Below are 27454 nucleotides of genomic sequence, written 5' to 3' on the forward strand. Positions count from 1 at the left end.
GCTGGTTGCCTGAAAAGGCTTCTAAGTTTATCGTTCTTTTTAGCTATCATTTACTAACTACTTACCACAGACCTGTGCTAAGCATATCATATCTGATATGGTTTGGCTCTGTGTTCTCATCCAAATTATAATCCCCACATGTCAGGGGAGGGACCTGGTGGGAGGTGACTGGATCATGGGAGCAGTTTCCCTCATGCTGTTCTTGTGATAGTGAGTGAGTTCTCAGTAGACCTGATGGTTTAAAAATGTTTGGCAGTCCCTGCTCCCCCAACCCGGTTCTCTCTCCCCTGCTGCCATGTAAAACGTGCCTTGCTTCCCCTTCGCCTTCTGCCATGATTTTAAGTTTCCTGAGGCCTCCTCAGCAATGTGGAACTGTGAGTCAATTAAACCTCTTTCCTTTATAAATTACTCAGTCTCAGGTAGTATTTTTACAGCAGTGTGAGAATGGATTAATACAACATTCATTAACTGAAACAGTCTCTAAGAACCCAATTACCACCATTTACAAGAGAAACAATTGAGATATGGAGACTTTAAGTCACTTATCCAAGATCATACAACTATTATGTGCCAAAGGCAGGATTTGAATCCTGGCCCCCAAACACTGGAGTCTATGCTTTTATGCTACGCTATCACCCATGGGAAAAAAGACATTAAACACACACACACACACACACACAAACACACACACACACACGGACCTAACTGTTAAAATTAGGTAAAATTGTCTAATTATACAAATGTAAATGTCTAGGTATATTAGGTGGATGTCTAATTAGAAAATTAGACATTTTCTAGCTCTATAGAAGTGATAAAGGAAAAAGTTATGTGGAATGACCCTGAGTTATGATGCTATGCCGTTATTAACTGTTATACAATTTACTTTTACTATAAGAATTATAGGCTGGGTGTGGTGGCTCATGCTTGTAATCCCACCACTTTGGGAGGCCGAGGCAGGTGGATAACTTAAGGCCAGGAGTTCGAGACCAGTCTGGCCAACACGATGAAACCATCTCCACTAAAAATACAAAAATTAGCCAGGCGTGGTGATGCATGCCCATAATCCCAGCTACTCTGGAGGCTGAGGCAGAAGAATCGCTCGAACCCAGGAGGCCGAGATTCCAATGAGCCAAGATTGCACCACTGCACTCCAGCCTGGGAAACAGAACGAGACTCCGTCTCAAAATAATAATAATAATAATAATTATTATTCCATATCATTTCGTATAGTTCTCTAAATTACTTAATGATGTCAATCCTGTACCTCCCCAATAAGGTTATAAAGAGGTCTAGAAAAAAATTGTATCTTACATTTCTTATGTGTTCTGTAAATTGTAACTATAAACAAATACGTATCTTATACCTAATAGTAGTAATGATTATGACAAATACTTATGTTTCCTAGATGCCAGGCACTATTCTAAGCCCTTTACACTGATTAACTCATTTACTGTAAGATAGGTGCTACTATTATCCACATTTTACGGGTGAGGACAATGAGGAATTTGGCAGATTTAAGATGGCCACAAATTCTCTGATGATTCTCCCATGGGGTAGTGGAGTCTAGGTCTCCTTCCCTCCTGTGCAGGCTCTGCCTTAATCAGATTGTGTGCTTACAAAGCTGTGCTCATTTCCCAGGCCCAGGCCTTAAGAGCTAACAGCTTCCACTTTCCATCTTTCAGAACAGTGGCTATGGAAGGCCTGAGCCACCTGTAAGATGCCCAGCTAGAGAGAACACATGGAGACAGAGAAGGGTTCAGCTGGCTCCCAGAAAAGCCATCCTGACCTCTCCAGGCTGGCCCCTTCTCCAACTGAATGCCAATGAGTGATCCCAGTTGACACCACATAGAATTGAAGAATTTCTCAGCTGACACCTGCCTGAATACCTAACCCGCAGAATTATGAGATAAAATAGTTTTTAAGTCACTAAATTTGGGGGTAGTGTGTTACACAGTAACAGAACACCTGACCATGTACAGAGAAGATGGTCACACAGCTAAAAATAGGTAAGCAATAAGGGACAGAGGTGGGATTCAGAGCCAGGGAATCTGACACCAAAGCCGCATTCATAACCACTGTTTCCTTTGATCAGAATCAGCTGCCTCTTCAGTCTAGTGCCTATGCCTGATTGTCCAGGTAATCCCACAGACAAGCTTTGCATTAAGGAACTGCACAATTCAGGACTAACATGTGCTACACAAGGTGTTGTAGTGCGACAGAAGGAGCACAAGGTTCTCTTCCATCTTTGCGACTAACTCACCTGGTGACAAGCAGTAAAAATTTTCTGTGGTGAAGACATGGACTCCATCTGTCTTATTGAACAATGTATCTCTGGTGCCTAGCAGAGTGTCTTCGACATAGTAGGCACTCAATACATATTTCTGGATGGATGTAACTCTGGGCCTCAGTTTTTCATCTATAAAAATGGAGAGGTCCCCTACTGGACTAGATGATCTCTTTTAGAGGTTTTTTTCTTGTTCTAAAAGCTACAAATCTATACAAGGAATGTGATGGTGGAAAGATGGTATGAATGGCGTCAAAAAATGAAAATATGAGGGGAAAAGAAACAAGAAAAAGTTTAGATCAATGTGAATGAAGAAATGCTTCTAAAGAAAACAACAACCAGAATGGAATTTCAACCTGCAGAGAGGACTCCTAGAGCAAAGGCCCCTCAATTCTACCAACAGGTCAAATACTACTGGATAGAATTTGTGGATGTTTTTTCAGCACAGCCATTAATAGATTACTTCTCCAAGGGCCCACAGTTCACAAACTTTAATATCAAGCTTACCTCAGAGGGCTCCTAAGGAGTCTGCCCATCATCATACTTTCCAAATGGCTTACTCGTAGCTCCTCACCTCCACCCTACTCATAAAAGCACTGGCTTGAAGCAAACAAACCTGGAATCTTGTCTTAGCTTTATGCTGACTCTTATCATACTGGGAAGGCCAACTCAGTTAAACAGATACTGTGTGTCTAACATGTGCAACAGATTGTCACAAGGATGGAATGCTGACAAACGGAACAGATGTGTTCCCTGCCCTCCACAGGCTCTGTGTCTCAGTTTTCCATCATGCACTTAACTTTATAGAGTGCCCATTGTGCGCTAGGCACTGAAGGTACGATGACAAACACATCAGATATGGTCATCCATGTCTTCATGAAGCATCAGTCTAGTGGGAAAAACAAGTATCGTCGCACTGCACCAGAGTTATTTTTTATTTTTTTCCCGAGACACAGTCTTGCTCAGTCGACCAGGCTGGAGTGGAGTGGTGTGCTTTCGGCTCACTGCAACTTCCACCTCCTGGGTTCAAGTGATTCTTCTGCCTCAGCCTCCCGAGTAGCTGGGATTACAGGCATGCACCACCACGCCCAGCTAATTTTTGCATTTTTAGTAGGGACGAGGGGCGGGGGTCTCACCATGTTGGCCAGGCTGGTGCAAACTCCTGACCTCAAATGATCCATCCGCCTCAGCCTCCCAAAGTGCTGGGATTACAGGAATGCACCACCACACCCGCCTAATTTTTGTATTCTTAGTAGAGATAGGGTTTACGGGATTTCACCATGTTGGCCAGGCTGGTCTCTATCTCTTGACCTCAGGATCTGCCTGCCTCGGCCTCCCAAAGTGCTGGGATTACAGGCGTGAGCCACCGCACCCAGTCCTGTATCAGAGTTATTAAATGGAGGAAGCAGAAATTAATTTGGGAGGGAGGGTCAGGGAAAACTTCCTGGAAGACACATCTATGCTGAAATGTGAGTTAAGTTTTCCAGACTAAAAAAACGAGAGGGCTCACTTTCTTTGAGTTTTCAGGAGGACAAAAAAACAAACAAACAAACAACAACAAAACCCAAAAACAGTAGGAAAGCACAAACAAGACTGAAGTACACATATGTGCCCTGAACACAAAAAACATCTTGAGCACCCTGCTTTTAAGCCTCTTGGCCATTCTGTCACTTCTGTTGGAAAATATTTCCCTCCTTGTCCATTTCTGTGAATTCCTTTTGTTATGGGTAAACTGTTCCCCCAGCACCCCAGAATGTGATTGTATTTGGAGATCAGGCTTGCAAGAAGGTAATTAAGTTAAAATGATGCCATTAAGATGGGCCCTAATACAACCTGACTGATGTTCTTATAAAGAGGAAATTTGGATACAAAGAGAGACACCAGAGATGTGAAAACACAGAGGAAAGACCATGGGAGGGCACAGCAAGAAAGCAGCCACGTGCAAGCCAAGGAGAAACGTCTCAGAAGAAACCAAACCTGAAGACACCTTGATCTTGGACTTTTAACCTCCAGAACTGTGAGAAAATAATAAATTTCTGTTGTTTAAGCCACCCAGTATTTTGTTTGCAATCCTAGCAAACTAATGCACCTTCTATTCCAGGCCCAACACTGCTCACTTTCAGAGTGAAACCTCATCACCCACATACACACACCTTGGGAGTGAAGGTTTCTCACAATACTCTGTGCATCCTCCATTCAACTTTCATTCATTCATTTAAGCAACAAACACCTAGTGACCACCACTGTGTGCCAGACCCTGTTTTAAGGGCTGAGAACAGCTAACGTTTATTGCGTACTTACTAAGTGGCAGCCACTAGTCTAAGCGATTTACATGCACCAACCCATGAAATACGACAAGGTTCCAGCGACGCAGGTGCCGCTATGACAGCCGCTTTACAGATGCGGGGCTGAGACACAAAGAGGCCACACCGTAATGAAACTGAGCTAGGCTGTGGGCTCTGTCGTCTTAAGCGCTACTCTCAACTACAGCGTGGAAGGAAACAGAAGCCGAGAGATGGGCAGCGCGGAGCGGAGGCGGGCCGGGCTGGCTTCCAGCGGGCAAAGCCTGGAGATGAGACGGCGCAGGTGGGGCTTCCAGGCCGAGGGAGCTGCGCCAGGGAGAAGGCCCGGCTCCCAGGCCCGGAATCTGGCCTTCTGGGTCTCAGTCCGCGTCCCCTGTGATGCCCGGCACAGGGCAGATGCTCGCTGACTCTCGCAGGAGCCGCCAACCCCCCGGGTATCCTCGAGTGCCCACAGATGGGAAGGAGCGGTGGGTCCATGTCCTTCTGGGCCACCTTCGGGCGCCCGGCCCCCCTTCCCTTCCGGGCCATTCCCACCAGCGCCAGGCCCGCACGCCTTCGCAAGGCCGGCCACCTTACCCTCGGAGGCCGCTCTCTGCCCCGCCGCCTACTCTTCACCTGCAGCAGCTGCCTTCAAGGCCACTCGCAGCGATCCGCTGGCCGCGGAACCATTCCGACAACGCCCCCTTGGCTTGCCGGAACCACCCTCCTGCTTCCGTTGGCGTCACTTCCACGGGGAGGGGCGTGGCCGCGGTGCGCAGGCGCGCTGGGTAGTTCAGAAGTGAATTCTGCACCGCGAAGCCTGAGAGGCAGGTAGCTGCGGCGCTGGGCTGGTGGCGGCGAGTCCACGTGCTCCCCGCGGCCGGTTGAAACCGTTGGCGGACGCTGGCTGAGAGGTGAGGGGTGGTGGCCCAGAGGTCCGACCTAGGAGGCTGGGGCTCAGAGAGTGAGTAGGGGAGTGACGGGATTTCCACCGTCAGCCCCTCTGGGTTACGCATGGAGGAAGGAGTTCCATTCAGATCTCACTCCTGCTCTGGGGAAGAGGCAGAAGTCCTGGACTTAGGGTGACCAACTCGTTTTAGTTTTAAAACTTAAAGTTCCGCGTCCTGGGAACTCCCTCGGGCCTGGCCAAACCAGGACGGTTAGTCACCGCCCGAGTGGGCTTCAGGCTTGCTGCATGTTGAAGACAGGGCTCTTCTCTGAGCCTTGGGAGATCAGTCCCTAAAGAGGAGGCCTTAGGATATAGCGGTCCAGAGCACATACTTAGGACCAGAATAACTACTGCGTGTGAATCTGGGTTGCCACTACCTGGATGTGGGATGACCTGGTGTAAGTTTTTTAACCTCTTTGTGCCTCAGTTTCCTCATCTGTCATAACATATAGAAGCTAACTCGGAGGACTGTGATGAGGATTACATGCATAGAAATGTGTTAACCTCCTATGAGAGGGCTTGGGTGCTCCATGAATGTTAGGATTCTCTGCAGCACCTACCTCTGAGGAGAGAGGGAGGGGGATGAAGTGGGGTCTGTATTTGCAACCCTGATTTCTAGCAGAGAGGGCCCACTTGGGACTTATTCACACTGTACCCCAGGCTACCAGGGTCTAGCATAGTGCCTGACACATGGTAGTTACTCGAGTGAAGGGATGGTGTTTAAAACAGTGCTGGTGATGCCGTGGGTGGGGTAGGAGGCAGAGAGACATGGCTTCTGTGCCTCAGTTTCTCATCTGTTTAGTGGAGATAGGTGCACCTACTTCCCAGGGCTTTTGCAAGGAACAAGGGAGAGATTCTCTCCTTGTGAATGTCACCCATTGTAACCCTTGTCAGCCTCACACACAAAGGTTTAGGCAGGATGGTGGACGGAGTATGTTTGTCTGTTCTTCTCTTGCGCCATACCCATGGTTTCTCAGAATGCTACCCGTGGAAGGGGCTTGAGTCTTGTCAAGTTGGCCTGACTTCTTGTTTCACAGATGAGAGAACTTGAAGTTTAAAGAGGCAGTGGCATGCTCACAGTGTTCAGTGGGGGATGTCCTGGGGTTGCCAGCCAGGCCCCTCAGGTGGGCTGTTTCAGTGGTAGCGGTGGTAATGTGTAGGTCAGTGTCTGTATGTGCATGCAAGAATATTTTAAGAATAGTCAAGGCCAAGCGCAGTGGCCCATGCCTGTCATCCCAGCACTTTGGAGGCCGAGGAGGGTGGATCCCCTGAGGTCAAGAGTTCACAACCAGCCTGGCCAACATGGTGAAACTCCGTCTCTACTAAAAATACAAAAATTAGCCGGGCGTGGTGGCGTGTGCCTGTAATCCCAGCTACTGGGGAGGCTGAGGCCGGAGAATCGCTTGAACCTGGGAGGCAAAGGTTGCAGTGAGCTGAGATCGCGCCATTGTACTCCAGCCTGGGCGACAGAGCGAGACTCCATCTCAAAAAAGAAAAAAAAAAATTAATAAGTAATACAAAAATATAGAGGGAGGAAGATTAAAAAAAATCATTCCAATCTGGGAACCAAACCTAAGGGCATGTTATCAGGGAACGTGATAGTAGGCACCAATGGGGTGAAGAGCCAGAGAAGGTTGGAGTGAATTTATGAACATAAATGGGTGGGTTGATGGTCATATTTAAAGGAGCATGGGTTTAGGAGGGGGCTGGTTGTAATGGCATTGATGTGCAAATTAGTAGGTCACAGAGAAACCTTTCTACAATTGGGCAGGGATGAAGCTTTCATATCTGGTGTCTTATTTAACTTTCCACCCAATGCTTTGAGTTAGGTATTAGATCCATTTTACAGATAAACAGATTCTGGGAAGTTAAGGTGCCTTGAGGTCATTTAGTTTTTAATGACTTTTTTGACATTAGCAGATGTAGGCTCCAGCTCAGATCCTCTACCGCTGAGTCAGGGCCCTGTCCAACAAAAGCTGGCAACCATCTTGTTAAGAGAAGACTAACAAGTTCCCAGCCCCTTACTGACCACTGGCTGCTGCCACTCAGCTAGCTTTGCTGTCCAGCCCCGACAGCCTCTCCTGTGACATGGGTGGTCTCCTTGCCCACTGCACAGAGGTTTTATAATTAAGACTTAGGGTTCTAATATTTATACATGGAAAGTCATCTTGTAGAGACTTTAATTTTTCTTCCCTTTGGATGAGGACCTCAAGGTCCCAGGTGCTGAGTAACCACCAAGCAAACGGCTAGGACATGGCAGGTCAAGATGGAGGCAGGGTGGGAGCCTGGGCTTGCTGCCTGGTCTTTCAGGCCACCTCTGCCACTTACTGTGACTTCGGGCAGTTCACTTACCCTCCTGAGCCTTGGGTTTTCTCTCCAGATGGAGGTAGTATGATCATAGCAGTCTTAGTTGTGTTGGGTGCAGTTGTGTTCATAAATGGGACACGGCTTTGTAGAGAGCTAATGATCATGTGTTCTATGGTGCAGACCCCGTCGTCTTTTTCGTGGGTATGGCATGTGATGAGAGCTCAGTAAACTGACCATACAGACAGACGAAGACGCAGCGAGGAGCACACGCAGAGGACCTGCGTGAGGGCCCCTGGTGTATCTGGGTGGATAGGATAGCGTCAGCGTTCAGGAAATGTCTGCTGAATTGAGTTAAAGTGACTGAGCAAGAACTGAAGTATGCTCTCAACCAGTCCAAGAACACTGCCTTCTGCCTGCCTTTCTCTTTTAACATGCGCTTATGGCCAGAAGGAAAGCATGTAGAATCTCTCTGGCTGCACCGGGGACTGGACATTGGGCAGAGGGAGTTGGGGAGCCAGGGAAGGAAAAGAGGACTCTAATTAGATCCAGCCCCATAAAAAAACTGCCATCTTTTTACACTTAGGGCTAAATGTTGAAATCTGTCACATCTGAGCCCGGCAGACTGGGTGTCCTCAAAATCTTAATGCAGTTTTAAGCTTTCATGATTTCAGAAGCATGAATGTTCCAGACTTGCCAAAACATCATTTAAAAGTTTAATTAAATTTCCTTCATGCTTATCTAGTCTTGTGGAATTTGAACAATACCGTTTTACTTTTTTGTTTTAGGCAATGTTTGCTGTCTTCCATTGGAGGGACTGAATTTCCACATGACGGCTTTTTGTAAGTTTGTAGCATTTACATTTTTGTTTTAGGCAGTGTTTGCTGTCTTCCATTAGAGGGACTGAATTTCCACATGACGGCTTTTTGTAAGTTTGTAGCATTTACACTTATGAATATTAAGCCTCCACTAAGACCTGGGACACCCTGTCTGCTGTGCAGTTAGGCTGACTTTGAAGCTTCTGATGGTTTTGAGCTTTTCTTTGAAGCCCAAGCAAGTGTTTATGGCATGAATTACAGGTATTTTCGCCTGGGGCTAGGTTGGGTTTGAGGTGTAATCAAGGTGCTGGACTGTCCTCCAGGCTCTGAGTAAGGGAGAGGTAAGCTCCTTACAGACATGAGCTCATTAGCCAAGCAAGTGGACACAGAGCTGTTGTCATTTCATGGCAAGTGTAAAAATCTGGAGGAAGGCAGGAAGAGACAGTTCTGACTTCCTGTGCAGTCCACCCATTCGGCCTTAAACAAGTAAAGACCAAATGAAAATGATGTGAGAGTTATTTTTTAGCTGGACATGTAATCAGATTCTAATCACCTTCTGAATTGATATTTAATTACACTGTAGTGTGTAGCCAATCTCCAGACAGATAGAATGTTTGGCACAGTTACTCTTGAGTATCTTTTTGTCAACATCACTGCTTTCACTGCTTCTTTCAGTCGATATATTTTGTTTCCAGCTTCCTTCCTAGTCCTTTAATTCCTGACCTGCTGGGACAGGAATCTCTCAATTGACTCTTAAGCCTTGTCGAAACCTTTCTTCCTCCCATCTCCCACTCTATCAAGAAATAGAATTGTCCTCAGCAACAGAGGTTGGCAAGCTCTAAGCCATATCTAAGTTTCAGAGACTGTTTTTTGTTGTTGTATCTTATTAGAAAAGTGCTTTAAAGTTTTTCAGCAGATAATTTGGCGTATCACGGCTGCTTTCACCTTGTGCCTGTGATGACAATCTATTTCTTGGTGACTAATAAGTTATTCCTGCTCTTACACCAAAGTGCACCTCCATGCTCTTTGAGAATGTGATGTTGGCTCTTGCTCCAGCCTTTGTTCTCCCTTGTCAGGCAGGATAGCTGCTCTTGTTGCCTGACATGTTGATCATCCCTCTGCCTTTTTTAGAATGGTAAGCTTTGAGGGAGCTGGGTCGTGGGAAACGTGATTCCAGCTCCCAGGAGTTTGACAGTATCAGACATCTTTATAGTAACCAGATGAGAAGATGACAGTTGCTGCAGCACATCGAGGGTAGTCATGTTTTCCTTCCTGAGGATTTGGTGCTAGGTTGTAGCTGACCACATGCTGTCCGCTTACTAACATACACTGATAGTGAGCAGAGGAGTGGGGCCTGGGACCGCGGAGTCAGGGGTCTGTGATTTGTATGTAGCGTAGAAGCTGAGCTGGTGTCTGATAGTGTCCCACAGGGCAAGAGGCCTCCACAAGAGACCAGCTGGGTCTTTGTGAACCCTGGAGATGCAGCCGGGATGTACATTTCCATTCAAGGCTGAATGGACATGAATAACCCTGGTCGTTGCTTGGGTGTGGCCTCACCGGCAGTGATCCAAAACATGCTGGTGGAGAAGCAACGGTGATTTCATGCATGGGAATTCTCTGCAAACCAAGGGTAGATCATTTGTACTGAAAGCTTGTTGGATGAAGTCCTACCCTGAAGTAAATTGCATCGGTTTACTTGACCCTCACCTTTATTTACATAATGAGAAAGAAAGCACTGGGTTAAACAGTTCTCAGTATTTTTGCTGTAAAACTTATAATGTAAAACAACAATGCTGTTTGAAAATCTAGTGATTAAACATTATGTAAGTATGGAAAATTACTGTGATTTCTCTAACACTTCTAGACGAATTTGTGTTTTCCTGAGCACAGTAGCATTTCTGTGAAATTTTACAATGATGTTTATGTGCGTGTGCAGACATACTTCTTGTTGGGGCAGTGCTCGGGACACGTGGGTTTGTGAACTCCAGTAATTCAGCACCCAGCAGTTGGGACACCTGGACGTGGTTCCATTTCTTTCTGACTTGTCTGACAAGCTGCCACATGAAGGAGGCCCCTGTTCATTACAGCTGAGGCGCATGTCCTCATTTTAACCTTTGTAGATATATAGTAATATTGATATGAATGCTTTTAATGCCATAGAAATTGTGCACATAGAATTGCCTCTTCTTCACTTTCTAAACTTCACTCAGTTTTCCTCTTGCTGTGTTCTTAGTATATTTGAGGACCTGAAATAGTTTGTAGTGTACACCTAAATTGCAATGCCTTCTATAAGTTTCATATACAGAGAGAGAGTTTAAGGTATTACGGAAAGTAAGATTTAACACCCTCAAAGCTCTTCATCTTGAGAGCCAATCTGCCAGGTTTAAATCCTGGTTCTGTTAACCGTGCATCCTTGGGCAAGTTATGTAATCTCTGTGTCTCAGTTACCTCATATAAATTCTGAACAATAATAGTCCTTCCCTCATAGGGTTACTGTGGGGATTGAATAAGTGAATACATGTAAAGCCTCTAGAATAGTGCCTGGCACATGGTAAGGACACAATAAATGTTAGCCATTCTCATTGTTAACGTTAGTTTTACTTATATGAATGGTGGAATTTTATGTGGATTGCTAATCAACTTTGACTCTGTTATTTTCATGTGAAATTATGGTTGAAAAGTTAGCTGCATGAGCCATTTATTGAAATGAGAAGTTTCAGTTTATAATGATAATTGTCTTTTTTTCCTTAGGACAAGACTTAAAACCTGTCTTGGATAGAGAATATTTAGCCATTTACCTAAAAATGGTATTTTTTACATGCAATGCATGTGGTGAATCAGTGAAGAAAATACAAGTGGAAAAGCATGTGTCTGTTTGCAGAAACTGTGAATGCCTTTCTTGCATTGACTGCGGTAAAGATTTCTGGTAAGCTTCACAGAATTCATGTAGATCCATAGTAAATCCACATCAGTTTTGGAAGCCTCGGCCCCACAAAGCTTGGAAAAATAGTGGCAAATTTGAAGAACGAAATTAAGACTAAAAACTGGTATGGTCCATTGATTAAAACTGGTGTGATTCTTTAAAATGTGCTTTACTAGGCTGGGCACAGTGGCTCAGGCCTGTAATCCCAGCGCTTTGGGAGGCCAAGGTGGGTGGATCATGAGGTCAGGAGTTCAAGACCAGCCTGGCCAACATGGTGAAACCCCGTCTCTACTAAAAATACAAAAATTAGCTAGGCGTGGTGGTGGGTGCCTGTAATCCCAGCTACTCGGGAGGCTGAGGCAGGAGAATCGCTTGAACTCGGGAGGCAGAGGTTGCGGTGAGCCGAGATTTCATCACTGCACTCCAGCCTGGGCAACAGAGCAAGTAACCCTGTCTCGGGGGGAAAATGTGCTTTATGAAACAATTTGCTTTTTGAGGATATGTTAAAGAGAAGACTAGGGGAAGGGGAATTATGATGATTAGAGCGTTCAGTCAGTTGGTTACACTGGTTGCTATTGCATTGCCACTGTTATCAGACCCAGGGAACTAACTGCATGGAAGACGGCTCCAGGGGTTTAGAGCCAGTTTTGTTAGACCATGGGTATCGCGTGCCCATCCCAGTGGGGAGATGGACTTATGAACCAGAAAGTGAATTTATGAGCTCACAGTGGGGGAGATGACTGGTAGCAGAGGAAACTATGTCCTCCCTAGAAAATCAGAGGTGCTGGTGGAAGTGAGGCTCTTCCTGGCCCCACGGGTGTGTCAGGAGACGCTTCCACTGAGGAGGCCTCTGTGAATGTGAGGAGTTAGCGGGGAGGGACAGGACAGATCCTGCCTTAGACACCGTTTCTTCAGGTGGGTCGTTTGCAGAGGGCTCCCCTCTTGAATTTCATGTTGATTCCCCTTCGGCCTCAGAAGGTCCAGGCAAGAAGCTGGCTTCTGGCTGCATCTGCCCCAGTGTCCTCTGAGGCATTCAGATGGTACTGGCTAATACTCTTTTAATTCATTCTAGAGCAGTGATTTTTTGGAAACTGCTAACCTCTGTTCAGACGTAATCCTAGGAGGAAGCTTGATATATAAAGTAGGTTAAAATTGAGTTTTAATTAGGGGACTTTGCCCTGGACCTTGTCCCCAACATTTCCCTGGAGAACCCCATAGAGCTTTACAAAGATTATATGAGAGAGAATTTAGTTTTCTTTTTTCCCAGGACCCTAAGGGATCCAGAACTGTTGGTAACCTCATGCTACCATTTTATATCTGTTTTTGATTTATTCTACAACTAATTATTGACTGTCTATTAGACATTGAGATTTTTGTAATTTAAGAAAACTACCCTATTGCATAGAACTATTTTCTTGTTTATTCAGTATATATACACTTATGACTTAAAAAAAAATACTGCCTATCAATTTAGCTTAAGGTGTTTATAAAAATGGGGAAAAGTTGGGTGGTGGGTTTTATATTGAAGACTTTGGAGGAAGGGGGAGGTGGTTCTGACCAGGAGGTTGTAAACATAATAAGTGAAATAGATGGGGTGCTTGTGTGGTGGACACATGTGAAAATAGACAGTGTAGACCACAGAAGGTAGTGGCGGCATGCTGGTATTAGCGCCTCCAACTTGGGTATCAGTCTAATGGCGGAATTTTTGATCACTTTAAAGGGGCGATGACTATAAAAATCACGTGAAATGCATAAGTGAAGATCAGAAGTATGGTGGCAAAGGCTATGAAGGTAAAACCCACAAAGGCGACATTAAACAGCAGGCGTGGATTCAGGTAACATCTTTCTAACTCATTGAGTAGCTTCCTCTGACAGCTTCCTCTTTCTTTGGAAGCCCAACAGACTAAGAGTAAATGTGTCATCCCTGCAGACAAGCCCTGGAAACCTCATGTCCTAGGATAGACAGGTTGAACTAAAACCTCTTGAAAAAGAATTCTTTGGCTGGGCGTGGTGGCTCACGCCTGTAATCCAGCACTTTGGGAGGCCAAGGCAGGCAAGTCACGAGGTCAGGAGTTCAAGACCAGCCTAGCCAACGTAGTGAAACCCCATCTCTACTAAAAATACAAAAAATTAGCCGGGCATAGTGGCGGGTGCCTGTAATCCCAGCTACTTAGGAGGCTGAGGCAGGAGAATCGCTTGAACCCAGGAGGTGGAGGTTGCAGTGAGCCGAGATTGCACTGGGCGACAGAATGAGACTCCGTCTCAAAAAAAAAAAGAAAAGAAAGAAAAAAAGTTCTTTATTCTTCTAGCTGTTAAAACAGTTGCGGTGCATTATACCTTTAATCCATGTGTTTTGTTGATTTCTTGAAAAAAAAATTTTAGAATTCTCATTAGCTTTCCCTTGGCTGTAAAACTAAATGGAAGCTTCTAATCTCTCCCTGCTTCTAGTGATAATGCAGCTTTTATAACTCAAGCCATGTTAATCTGTCACATCTGCCAGTCATTAGAATTAGGCAAAATAAAGATACTTTCATCAATGTAGAGAATTTTCTACTTAACTGAAATAGCATGAAAACATGCACAATAGAAATGGCAGAAGCACTGACTCCCTAATTCACTGCGAAGTATAACTCTCAGAATGCTACTGATCATTTACAGAACAGGTAGCAGGAGGAAGGATTCAGAAAGGAAGGTGGGATAATGAAAAGACAGATGTCATCTATTGAAAATTCTGTTTTTCTAAAAACCAATAAAAAGTAATCGCTCCATTTGATAATAGAGTTGAAACGTGAATTTTTCAGACATTAACTAGTTTACTGAATGAGCATACTACTAGGAGGGTATTTCTGTTCACAAAGGACTTACAAGAACAGATTGTGAAGCTGATGAAATCCTGTTTGCACTGGTGACCAGCAGCCACAATTTGGGCACTCTCTGTAATTCTCTAAAAACCAGATGACATTCCTAGACCCTAAGGTTGAGGTGCATGGGCCTGTGAGTTCTGTCTCTGCTGTTGTCACACTCAATGAAATCCTCTGAAGCAGGGGTCAGCAAACTACAGAAACTTATTACAGCTTTGTAATAAGTTTTGAAATCAGAAAATATGAGATCTGCATTTTTGTTCTTCTTTTCAAGATTGTTTTGGCTATTTGGTATCTTTTGAGATTCCCTGTGAGTTTTAGGATGGATTTTTCTGTTTCTGCAAAAACGTATATATACACACACATTGGATTTTGATAGGAATTGTATTGAATCTGTAGATTGCTTGGGTAGCATTAACATCTTAACAACTTTAAGTCTTCCAGTCCATGAGTACGGAATGTTTTTCATTTATTTGTGTCTGCTTTAATTTCTTTCAGCAGTGTTTTTTGGTTTTCAGTAAACAAGTCTTTTGCCTCTTCCGTTAAGTTTATTCCTGATTATTCTTTTTGATGCTGTTGCAAATGGAATTGTTTTCTTAATTTCTCTTTCTGATTGTTTCTTGTTGTTACTTAAAATGCAACTTGATTTTTGGATGTGGATTTTGTATCCTGCAACTTTGCTGGATATGTTTATTCTAACAATTTTTGTGTGGACTCTTTAGGACTTTTGACATATAAGACCACATCATCTGTGAACAGAGATAATTTTACTTCATCCTTTGCAATTAGGATGCCTTTTATTTTGTTTTCTTGCCTAACTGTTCTGGCTAGGACTCCAGTACTATGTTAATAGAAGTTAATCTATATGTTTTTAAGCATAGACATAAGTACAGAATCTGGGTTTAAAACGTGAACCCTTTAGCCATGGCAAGGACTTTTCAACTGGCTTTCATGAAACGCATGTTGGTTGTTTATTAATAGTTTTTCTTTTTTCTTCCCTTTTTGTAGAAAATTACTGAATTAATAAAGAGACCCAACGTCAGCCCCAAAGTGAGAGAACTTTTAGAGCAAATTAGTGCTTTTGACAACGTTCCCAGGAAAAAGGCGAAACTGCAGGTACGAATTGACTTTCTTGAATGGAGGGGGCCGTGTGGCCCATCAGTAACTGAGCTTGTGTGTACCTGTCCAAGTGGGATCAATAGTTCTTTTTCTTTCTGTTTCTTACAGAATTGGATGAAGAACAGTTTAAAAGTTCATAATGAATCCATTCTGGACCAGGTGTGGAATATCTTTTCTGAAGCTTCCAACAGTGTAAGTCAGATCTGATTTTAGATTTGCAGTGTGGCAAAAATAATTAGTAATAATGAAATGGGAATTTCTTATTTTTGGAAGTCAAGGCAGCCTTCTTTTTTATTTTTATTTTTTTGAGACAGAGTCTCACTCTGTTGCCCAGGCTGCAGTGCAGTGGTGCGATTTTGGCTTACTGCAACCTCTGCCTCCGGGTTCAAGCAATTCTCGTGTCTCAGCCTCCCAAGTAGCTGGGACCGTAGGCACGAGCCATCATGCCCAGCTAATTTTTTGTATTTTTTTTTTTTTAGCAGAGACAGAGTTTCACCGTGTTAAGCAGGCTGGTCTCAAACTCCTGACCTCAGATGACCTGCCTGCCTTGGCCTCCCAAAGTGCTGGAATTACAGGCATGAGCCACCGCACCTGGCCCAGCCTTCTTTTTTAGAGAACCTCTTAGTGCCTTCATTTATGGAAAGGAAGAAACTGAATGCACTGCTGAGACTTCCTTGTTGTGAAGAGCAAGGTGTTTCATCCCAGTGTTTGATACTGGTGCCAGCCCAGCATGTAATGATTTGCTTAGTAATCAGGCCAGGAGATAGATACATGGGAAAGAACAGCTTTGGATTTTTGACAGACCTGCTTCAAATCCCTGCTGTGCAGTTTGCCTGACGTTTGATCTTAGGCACATTAGTTAGCCTCTGAGCCTCAGTTTCCTTATCTAAAAAAAATGTGGATAGTAATATTCATTAATTTATTTAATACTTAACTGAGTGCCTGAACAAAAAAATCTAAAGCATCCCAGGTGGTGGTGCATGAGGGAAAATAAAACAGGGTGAGGACGTAGTGACTAGGTGTTCCTCTGGATAAGGGGTGAGGGGTCACAGCGGCCTCTGAAGGTTACAGTTAAGGTAGATGAGCAGTCTGCTTGAAGCGCCTTCCTTCTGGTAGAAGGAGAGTTCCCTTCGAGTAATTAAATCAGCCACCTGTTAGTCAAAATGGTTTAATAGAGACCCTAAATGTGGACTACATATGTAGAAAATCTTGGTTTGGTATCTTTTAGCCACATTGTTGATTACATTGTTTATTTTTGTGTAAATATCAATTTCAAAAAACAGTGGAGTAGGAACCCCACTGGTCTTTCATTCTTGTCAAATTATCGGGAGTTGATTCACTTATGTAGAGACAATACTTTCGGCAACAAGTGGGCATCAAAATGCAAATTTATCTCGGTAGTACACCTAGCGTTTGTCTCTTTCAGAATGTACAAATTGGCCCTTTGAAACCGTATAACTGATCATTAGATTGGCCTTTATGTGGCACCTATTTTTTAAGGTTATTTCTGTTTTAACTAAGAATCAAAGATTTGAAATTGCTTCAAATGCAGGGTTTTAGAAAGTTTTTTCCAGTTTCCCTTTTGAAGTATGAACATGTTAAACATTAAATAAAATAAGGAGTAAACAGCCCCTGGTAAACCCTGAGCTCTGCAAAACGCAGCTTGTCATCCCTTACCTCTGCCTTTGCACCGCGGCCCTCCCAGCATACCCCGTGTTTGTAGTGCAGAGCAGAGGGTCCTGAGACCTTGTCCTCCGTACCTTGGTTGTTTATCCTCCTGTAACTCTGCCAGATGTCAGGTCGGATGCTTTTCTGTCCTCTACCCCATCACAGTTCACCTGATCACTGTGGATGCAACCGTAATTAGGCCAAGGTCCTGGCTGCTTGGAGCTATGTTTTAGTGGGGGAGATAGACACCACATGCGGGTCCATGATGTAATGTCAGGTCCTGATCAGCACTGGGAAGAAGCCAGAGGCATTGGGAGGCCAGGACTGAAGCAGATGCTCGGTTAGGAAAGAGTCAGGGCATCACAGAGGAGACCACATTTGAGGAGAGTGTGTAATGAGGTAAAAAGAAGATGGGGAAGAATTGGTTCACCTATTTATTGAGCAGCTGCCAGATGGGTAAATGTGAGCCTCCCTCCCTCTCTCCAGGTGGCTGAGGAGTTGGTTTAGACAAAGAGGCAAGGCACTAGCTGGAAATCTGGTCTGGATTGTGTAGAAGGGAAGCCAGGGTCTCAGGCTTTCAATGGTTAAAATAATATTTTATGGCGGGCACGGTGGCTCATGCCTATAATCTCAGCACTTTGGGAGGCTGAGGCAGGCAGATCAGTTGAGGTCAGCAGTTCGAGACCAGCCTGACCAACATAGTGAAACCCTGTCTTTACTAAAAATACAAAAATCAGCTGGGTGTGGTGGCAGGCGCCTGGAATCCCAGCTACTCGGGAGGCTGAGGCACAAGAATCATTTGAACCTGGGGGGCGGAGGTTGCGGTGAGCTGATATTGTGCCACTGCACTCCAGCCTGGGTGATAGAGCGAGACTCAGTCTCAAAAAATAATAATGATAATAATAATAATATTTTACTAGAAGATATCGACAGAATTGTAAGACAGATGTGAAGTTTCTTTGTCCCCTTCTTCCTAAGTCTATTTCTGAAATCATCCTCTGCCCTTTACCTCATGAGCCTTGACAACTTGGTGCTGCTAAACCACTGCTACTGAGAAAACTTCAGTTGGTTAGATCAGTATCCATTTTCTTTTTTTCTTTTCTTTTCTTTTGAGATGGAGTCTCACTTTGTCACCCAGGCTGGAGTACAGTGGCACGATCTCGGCTCACAGCAACCTCTGCCTCCTGGGTTCAAGCGATTCTCCTGTCCCAGCCCCCCAAGTAGCTAGGATTACAGGCGCTCGCCACCACGCCCGGCTAATTGTTGTATTTTTAGTAGAGACAGGGTTTCACCGCGTTGGCCAGGCTGGGTTTCACTGCGTTGGCCAGGCTGGTCTCAAACTCCTGACCTCAGGTGATCTCCTTACCTCGGCCTCCCAAAGTGCTGGGATTACAAGCGTGAGCCACCGTGCCAGGCCTACAGTATCTGTTTTCTTTTTTTTTTTTTTTGAGACAGAGTTTCATTCTTGTCACCCAGGCTGGAGTGCAATGGCGTGATCTTGGCTCACTGCAACCTCCGCCTTCCGGGTTCAAGTGATTCTCCTGCCTCAGCCTCCCCAGTATCCATTTTCTAATGCTGCTCTTGTAGCCAAGGATCGAGCCTTAAGGTCTGAGTCCTGAGTCCTTGCACTCTAGTGAAAGCTTGTCCTTTTTTATTTGTCCAGTTTTGAGGGCATAGTCCTTGCTACCCACAATCTCCCAAAGGAGGAAGACTGTAGGTAACTTACCCTGTCCTTTGGCTAGACTAACAGAGATGGAATTTGAACCCTCGCCTGCAGGTGCATCAGCTCAGTGGTTTCTCACACCTGGAAGCAGCCACTGGCCACTCTCTTTCTCTCCGGAGGCATCAGGGAACATGGAGCAGTTCAATAAATTACTCCAGGTCATCTCTTGAGAAAGGGGCTCAGGGAGGGAGTTCAGGAAGGAATGGGACTAAAATTGCTGATGTCACTGTTTAAAGTAGGCTCTATGTGCTGATTTTAATAAGGTAATGCAAGGCCGGGCGCTGTGGCACACACCTGTAATCCCACCACTTTGGGAGGCCAGGTTGGGCGGATCACCTGAGGTTGGGAGTTCAAGACCAGCCTGGCCAACATGGTGAAACCCTGTCTCTACTAAAAATACAAAAATTAGCCAGGTGTGGTGGTGCATGCCTGTAATCCCAGCTACTCAGAAGGCTGAGATAGGAAAATCGCTTGAATCTGGGAGGTGGAGGTTGCAGTGAGCTGATTTTGCAGCACTGTACTCCAGCCTGGGCAACAGAGTGAGACTCTGTCTCAAAAGAAATACATAAATAAGCTAATGCATTTAACAGGGGTAACCATTAGAGAGATACCTCCATACGTAAAGAATGGTGACCCCGTCTCTACAGAAAATAGAAAAATTTTCCGGTTATGGTAGCTTGCGCCTGTGGTCCCAGCTACTTGGGAGTCTGAGGCAGGAGTATTGCTTGAGTCTGGCAGTTGGAGGTTTCAGTGAGCTGAGATTGTGCCACTACATTTCAGCCTGTGCAACAGAACAGAGCAAGACCACTGTCTCCATTAAAAAAAAAAAAGAATGGTGAGAATGGTGACCATTCTTCTAATGGTAACTTTCCAGTCTGAATAATGATGATAATAACAGTACCATTTTCTAATGCTGATAATTCACAAAACTCTTCACACACAATGAGCTGGTTTATTGGGGCATGTGTTATGCTAATAAGCACATGACGGATCTTTCCTCGTTTCATCCGTCCGTGTGTGAGGTAGGTATTACTACCTTTCATTTTACAGATGAAGAAATAGGTTTGGAACAGATAAATAACTTGCCCTTAGTCACCTGACTAGGAATTAACAGAACTGGAACTTGAACCCAGGTCTGCAGACACATAACGTCCAGTGTTCTCTCCCACCCCTAAGTACTCTTCTCATCTAAAAGGTGGATAGTGAGCTGGAATGAAAGGTCTTATCTTCAGCGACATAAGGGTTCTTCACTTTTCCAGTGAAATGAAAATGTCTGTTCTGTGCAGACAGAGGGGTGTGGACTGGGGGAAGTGGTTTCCCATTTTGTATATTTACTGCTACATTTTAGCTGTTGGTGGGGGTCACAGTTATAAAATGGTAAGGGATTAAACCAACCATTTTTCTTGAACAGTTTATGTAGTAGGCCCAGGCAATAATGTGACAACTCTATTTACACATTTAAAATGAATATGTGTTTCTTGCTTTTGCTTAATGATAAGGAGCCAGTCAATAAGGAACAGGATCAACAGCCACTCCACCCAGTGGCAAATCCACATGCAGAAATCTCCACCAAGGTTCCAGCCTCCAAAGTGAAAGATGCCGTGGAACAGCAAGGGGAGGTGAAGAAGAATAAAAGAGAAAGAAAGGAAGAACGGCAGAAGAAAAGGAAAAGAGAAAAGAAAGAACTAAAATTAGAAAACCACCAGGAAAACTCAAGGAATCAGAAGCCTAAGAAGCGCAAAAAGGGACAGGAGGCTGACCTTGAGGCTGGTGGGGAGGAAGTCCCTGAGGCCAACAGCTCTGCAGGGAAGAGGAGCAAGAAGAAGAAGCAGCGCAAGGACAGCACCAGTGAGGAAGAGGCACACGTGGGCGCAGGGAAGAGGAAGCGGAGGCACTCGGAAGGTAAGTGGCTAGCTCACGCTCTAGGATTCGTCTAAAAACTGGGAAAGCTGTGAATTTGGGATATTTAAGCCTGTTAGACCTAGTGTTTTGTGTGTGTGTGTGTGTGTGTGTGTGTGTGTGTGTGTGTGTGTGTTTGAGACAGAGTCTTGCTCTGTTGCCCAGGCTGGAGTGCAGTGGCACAATCTCAGCTCACTGCAACCTCCACCTCCCAGGTTCAAGTGATTCTTCTGTCTCAGCCTCCTGAGTAGCTGAGATTACAGGCGTGTGTCACTAGGCCCAGCTAATTTTTGTATTTTTAGTAGAGATGGGGTTTCACCATGTTAGCCTGGCTGGTCTCGGACTCCTGACCTCTGGTGATCCGCCCTCCTTGGCCTCCCAAAGTGCTGGGATTACAGGCATGAGCTACCGTACCCAGCTAGACCTTGTGTTTTGAACCAAGTAAGGGAATGAGCATAAGCTTTGTGGCCAGGCAGAGCTGGGCCCTGCCCAGGCAAATGACCTCACTTCTCAACTCCCTTCATCCCATCTCCAGCATGGAGAAGGATAAAACCCTCCTGGGGTTTTATAAACCCGGGGCTGGGCAGCTTGGAGAAGAAATGAGATGATACATGGAGTTTGCCTAGCTCGCATAAGATCTCGTTAAATGGTAGCTGCTAGCATAAATGCAAAATCTTCTTTAAAAAAAATCTTTCCAAATACTTAGTTGAAACAGATTCTAAGAAGAAAAAGATGAAGCTCCCAGAGCATCCTGAGGGTGGAGAACCAGAAGACGATGAGGCTCCTGCAAAAGGTATATCACTGCTGTCATTTGAAGAGCACAGCTGGGCACAGCGGCTCTCGTTGATAGTCCCAGCTACTTGAGAGGCAGGGGCAGGAGGGTCACTTGAGCCCAGGAGTTTGAGGCTGTAGTGAGCCATGGGCGTACCACTTTCAAAAAGAGAGAGAGAGAAAAGAAAAGAAAGAAATACACGGTCCCTTGTAGGTTGGGAGAGGGGCCAAGAGATGCGCCCTTCTGGGGAAGGAAGGTGTAACCCGGGCACTTCTAGTAGGGTCTTACCCTCCAGAGGCATGTATAAGAATTTGAAAGTAAAATCAGTTCTCTAGGGTGTGTGAGTCAGTCTTACAGTGCCTCTCACCCACTGTCTTTAAGGAGAAAAGTAAAGCAGTCTGGTTTGGAAATGTATGTTATCTTTGAAATTTAAATAAGCCCAATATAGCTTTCTGAGACCCTGTTCCCTTTCACTCCTCCCCAGCTCTCTTGCCCCTGCCTTTCATTGTTCTCTTAGAAGTCCCCTGAACTGTGCCCCTGCCCATCTCTGGGCCTGTTTCTGGGGTCTCCTTGCTTGTATCCTCAACCTCAGAATCCAGTCCCTGGCCTTCACGGGCCCTCTGAAATGCTGTCTCTTACACAAAACTTCTCTCCTGCTTCTTCAGGCCTGAAGCACTCAACACCTGTCGGGAGGTGGCAAGTCATCATCTCTCTGCCACCTCCCCCAACCCCCAGGAGCCTGCAGTTCAGAACAGGTCCAAGGACTCAAATGGGCCTGCAGCCTTATTAGCAGAGTTCAGTGACTGCCAGCATTGGGTTAGATCTCTAAGCTTAAAACCCTCTTCTCAACTTAGTAAACAGTAGTGTCCCCATATCTGTGGAGTGGAAAATTCCATAAATAAACAATTGATAAGTTTTCCATTGCGTGGTGTTCTGAGCAGCATGGCGAGATCTCTTGCTGTCCTGCTCTATGCCTTCTTCACCACAAGAAGGGTGAGGATAGGACAATAAGGTATTTAGAGAGACAGAGAGAGACCACATTCACATAACTTTTATTATAGTGTATTGTAAAATTGTTCTATTTTATTATTAGTTATTGTTAATCTTTTACTGTGCCTAATTTATAAATGGAGCATTGTCATAGGCATGAATATTTAGGAAAAGACAGTATATATAGGGGTTCAGTACCATCGTGATTTCAGGCATCCACTGGGGGTCTGGGAACTGTCCTCTGCAGATCAAGGGGGACAACTGGAATGGTTATTTTTGTTGTTGTTGTTACATTTTTTGTTTTGAGATCCTTGTAGACTCACATGCAGTTTTAAGAAATAATGGAGACTCAGGCGTCCTTATGTATCCGCGTACCCTTTGCCTTGTTGCCACCCAGGATAACACTTTACACAACTGGTACAGCAGCTCAGCTGGGATGTTGACATTGATACGCTTCCATTTCCATCGCCATCGTGCAAGGCTGCCTCCTGCTGCCCCTCTTGTAGTCACAGCCACTTCCCTCTCACCCCTACCCCCTCCTTAGCCTCTGGCAATCACTAATCTGTTCTTCATTTCTATAATCTCAGAATGTTCTATGAATGGAATCATACAGTATGTAACCTTTTGAGATTGACTCTTCACTCAGCATTTTTCTCTGGAGATTCACCCAGGCTGCTGAACTGATCAATACTCATTTTATTGGTGAGGAGTATCCCATGCTATGCATGCATCACAGTTCTTTCATCATTCACCTGTTGAGGGACACCTGGGTGGTTTCTAATCTCTGGTTATTAATGAAAGCTGCAGTAAGCATTGATATGCAGGTTTCTGTGTGAAGTAAGTCAGTTTTTCTGAAGTGAATGTTCAATGCTGTGTCATACAGTAGTTGCATATTCTTTTTAAGAAACCGCCAGCTCAATAACTAATGCTGGCAAGGCTGTGGAGAAAAAGGAACTCTGGTGCACTGTTGGTGGGAATGTAAATTAGTACAACCACTATGGAGAACTGCTTGGAGTTTCCTCAGAAACCTGAAAATAGAGCTCCCGTATGATCCAGCAGCCCCACTGTTTGGGTATGTATTCAGAAGAAAGGAAATCCCTGTGTTGAAGAGATACCTGCACTCCCGTTTGTTGCAGCGCTATTTACAATAACCAAGATTGGAGCAACCTATGTGTCCAGCAGCAGATGAATGGGTAAAGAAAATGTGGTGCATGTACACAGCGGAGTACTATTCAGCCATAAAAAGAATGAGATCCTGTTGTTTGCAGCAACGTGGATGGAACTGGAAGTCATTACGCTAAGTGAAATAAGCCAAGCACAGGAAGACAAGCATAGCATGTTTTCACTTATTTGGGGGATCTAAAAATCAAAACAGTTGCCAACTCATGGAAATAGAGAGTAAAAGGATGGTTACCAGAGACTGGAAAGGGTGCCAGGAGGCTGTGGAAGAGGTGGGGATGGTTAATGGGTATCAAGAAAATAGAATGAATAAGACCTAGTATTTGATAGCACAACAGGGTGGCTGTAGTCAGTAATAATTTAATTGTACATTTTAAAATAACTAAAGAGTATAATTGGATTGTTTGTAACACAAAAGGATAAATGCTTGAGGTGATGGATACCCCATTTACTCTGATGTAAGTATTATACATTGCATGTCTGTATCAAAATATCTCACGTACCCCATATACACCTGCTATGTACCCACAAAAATTTAAAAAGGAAAAAACTGCCAGCTGTTTCAGGAGTCTCTGTACACATTTTATATTCCCAGTAGCAGTGTGTAAGGGATCTAGTTTCTCCACATCATGGTCAATATTAGGCGTTGCCACTGTGTTGTATTTTCGCCATTCTGATAGATGTGTGGTAACCACTCATTGTGGTTTGAATTTGTGTGGCCCTAATGGCTAATGTTGAGCATCTTCTTCTGTGCATATTTGCTATCTGTATATGTTTTTATTGAAATGTCTGCTCTCTTTTTTAAAATTTTTTTTCCCTATTTTTTAATTTGAGTTGTTTGGGGTGTTTTTGATTGTTGTTTTTGTGGGTTTTTTTTTTTTTAACTGTTGAGATTTTAGTTTTTAAATTTATTCTAAATAGTACTCCTTTGTGGGACATATGGTTTGTGATTTTTTTTTTCAGTCTTTTGCTTGTTTTTTCATCATAACAGGGTCTTTTTAGGGCAAATGGTTTTCATTTTGGTAAAGTTCAGTTTATCAATTTATCTTATGGATTGTGCTAACAACTCTACCTAGCCCTAGAGCCTAAAGATTTTTTTGTTTTCTAAATTATCTTAATGGATAACTTTTTTTTACAAATCAATATTTTATGTAGTTCAGGTGTACAATTTAATGTGTTACTGTATTTTATTTTTATTTTTCGAGACAGGGTCTCACTGTTGCCCAGGGTGGAGTGCATTGGTGTGATCATGACTCACTGCAGCCTCAACTTCCTGAGCTCAAGCAATCTTCCTGAGTAGTTAGGACTACAGGTACACACCACCACACCCAGCGAAGTTTTAAAATTTTGTGACGGAGGTCTTGCAGTGTTGTCCAGGCCTGTCTTGAACTCCTGGGCTCAAGCAATCCTTCCGCCTCAGCCTCTCAAAGTGCCTGGATTACAAGCATGAGCCACCATGCCCAGCTCAACTTAATGTTTTATTATACATGTACATTGTGAAATAGTCACTACAATCCAGCTAATAATCCACATTTATCACCTCACATAGTTTACGTGTGTGTTTGTGTGTGTTGAGAACACTTAAGATATATCCTTACAGCAAATTTCAGGTCTATGTGAAATACCTCCTAATCTTACATTTTTTATTGAAGTCCATGATCCATTTTGAGTTAGTTGTTTTTGTAAGGTGTGAGATCTTGTTTACGCTTTCTGTTTTAACTGGCTTTCTCTCACACGACTTTGGTGGTTGTAGAGGGGCACGGCCTTGTTGCTGTCAGGTGGGGGCGGAAGTCCAGGCTCTCTCCTCAGCCTCCATCCACACCTGAGGATGGCCACTTCTTGCTCCTGCCGGGCAGGGCTCCTGGTGCAGGCTCCACTGACATCACAGCAGGGGCAGCCTCATGACCGGCCTGTGTGGATGAGAACCCTGAATTCCTGCTTGGCCTTCTGTGACACCGTCCCTCATTACAGCCTTGCGAGGGTAGACAGCTCAGGCTCCCCACTCGGCTTTTGCTGGTGCGGGTGGGGGTGGAGCCACCGTTTTTTCTGTGTTGTGTGGCTGCAGTAGGGTTGTTGTTATACAAAAGTTTTCTGTCTTGCTAGGCTGCCCTTTCCCGGTCCTTTGCCAAGAGAGCAGGCTTCTGTTGGGACTGTTTTGTCTGTGCTGTTGGTGTTCAGGTTGCTGCCTTCTTCAGCTCCAGATCTGGGGTACAGGCAGCAAGAAGCTCCCCCCGTGTTGCTCTGCAGGCCCTGAGGTCCCAGCTGGTCTCTACCTTTCAGAGTCTTCTTATGTTTCTTGTGTATATAGTTGCAGGGTTCTCAGTTGTAGTGGGCAGGAGGAATGGGGAAAGTGTGTCCGCTCCATCTTCCCAGAAGCAGAAGTCCCTCTATAACAGTTTGTGGTTGTCTTCTCTCTCATTTCAGGTCAAGCTGCTTTTGCTCATCTTTGTCCTCCCTACTGTGCATGGACAGCCCCATGATCTTAGTGGATGCTTAGGAAATCTGTGTTGAGTTCATTAAATACAACTCTATCTAGGAGTTTGTCGTGCCGATAGCACATGGGCACCTGCTCACTCTAAGAGCCAGTCCTTTGAAGGGTAGTGAGTGCTTCTAGGACACCGGAATTGAACAGATGCTTGGTGCTATGGAGTCCGGTTCATTAGAGAGTTAGCTCATTTCCTGGGAAGCAAATAGGTGTTGCAGAAGTTGTTTCTTTACCCTTCTCGTAGTACAACAAAACGAAATGTCTTAAATATTATTATTTATATTGTAGGTAAATTCAACTGGAAGGGAACTATGAAAGCAATTCTGAAACAGGCCCCAGACAATGAAATAACAATCAAAAAGCTAAGGAAAAAGGTATGGCATATGAACAAACCCACATGTCTAACGGCTGGGGAGAACTGATTTCTAAATGTACAATTGTTTGTTTTTTTCTTTTTTCACGTAAAACACTGAAAATCTGTGTGTGTGTCTCAGTGATTTTCAAGCTGCTCCAAAGCCCCACACAGCCTCAGCCAGGGTGGTGCCTAGATTTTGGGCTTGTTTATAAGACTTTGAAGAGAGGCTCCATTTATTTAATTGTTATTGTTTGGAAATTATTGTTCTAGATGTTTGCTCTCTTTTGCCTATCTCAGAGCGGTGGTTTCTTCTCCTTTATTTCACTTTGTTTCTCAGGATGACTCACACATGGCCAAACCCCCGCACGTGGCTGCTGCCTGGGTTTTCCAAGCAGAGCACGCCGGTGTCACTTGCTCCTGGGTTTCTTTTATTTTTTACTGTTGTTCTGTTTCTGGGTTAAAGACAGAACATTTTAAGATAATTTTCCAGGTCAAATACACTCATTTGATGTTTTTCTTTGTGAAGGTTTTAGCTCAGTACTACACAGTGACAGATGAGCATCACAGATCCGAAGAGGAACTCCTGGTCATCTTTAACAAGAAAATCAGCAAGAACCCTACCTTTAAGTTATTAAAGGACAAAGTCAAGCTTGTGAAATGAACATTTGTGTATTTAAAAATTGAATCCATTTTGCTGACTTCTTCCTTTCACTGCTGTTTATAAAATGTGCAATGAATTCTAACAACTCAAATTTTGCTTTTTGAAGCTGTATTTTTAAGTTAAGAAAAAATATATTTTTGGTATAACTTTTATGAGAAAAATAAAATATATTCTGGCCCAAA

At 44.3% G+C, this 27454-nt stretch overlaps 2 protein-coding genes across 5 annotated transcripts in view; one reads left to right on the top strand and one right to left on the bottom strand.

Moving 5' to 3' along the window:
- Window positions 1–5295, bottom strand: part of ZBTB49 (zinc finger and BTB domain containing 49) — a 31431-nt gene extending 26136 nt beyond the window's left edge. For both annotated transcript variants that reach the window (XM_054485128.2, XM_054485126.2), the window contains exon 1: window positions 5164–5295. The gene's annotated coding sequence lies outside the window, so the exon portion shown is untranslated. The remainder of the gene's footprint in view (window positions 1–5163) is intronic.
- On the top strand, window positions 5264–27454 carry LYAR (Ly1 antibody reactive). 3 transcript variants are annotated; one of them, XM_054485133.2, is made up of 10 exons: window positions 5264–5480; window positions 8608–8661; window positions 11389–11563; window positions 13281–13395; window positions 15430–15537; window positions 15649–15732; window positions 20431–20833; window positions 21537–21623; window positions 26545–26630; window positions 27138–27454. In XM_054485133.2, exons 3-10 carry the CDS (start codon window positions 11442–11444, stop codon window positions 27270–27272), a joined length of 1140 nt encoding a protein of 379 aa, XP_054341108.1. In that variant the 5' UTR covers window positions 5264–5480; window positions 8608–8661; window positions 11389–11441; the 3' UTR covers window positions 27273–27454. The 3 variants fall into 3 exon arrangements, with proteins under 3 accessions (XP_054341108.1, XP_054341106.1, XP_054341109.1); XM_054485131.2 differs by lacking the exon at window positions 8608–8661 and having other exon boundaries at window positions 5336–5480; XM_054485134.2 differs by lacking the exons at window positions 5264–5480; window positions 8608–8661 and adding an exon at window positions 8689–8747.

This window comes from Pongo pygmaeus, chromosome 3 (assembly GCF_028885625.2).
Source record: "Pongo pygmaeus isolate AG05252 chromosome 3, NHGRI_mPonPyg2-v2.0_pri, whole genome shotgun sequence".
Classification (NCBI taxonomy): domain Eukaryota; kingdom Metazoa; phylum Chordata; class Mammalia; order Primates; family Hominidae; genus Pongo; species Pongo pygmaeus.

Bases quoted from the DNA above. Each gene is read 5' to 3' on its own strand.
- LYAR (XM_054485133.2), top strand. From the start codon at position 11,442: ATGGTATTTTTTACATGCAATGCATGTGGTGAATCAGTGAAGAAAATA. The intron at 20,834-21,536 runs GTAAGTGGCTAG...CCAAATACTTAG, and splicing joins GAAGCGGAGGCACTCGGAAG to TTGAAACAGATTCTAAGAAG. The intron at 21,624-26,544 runs GTATATCACTGC...TTTATATTGTAG, and splicing joins CGATGAGGCTCCTGCAAAAG to GTAAATTCAACTGGAAGGGA.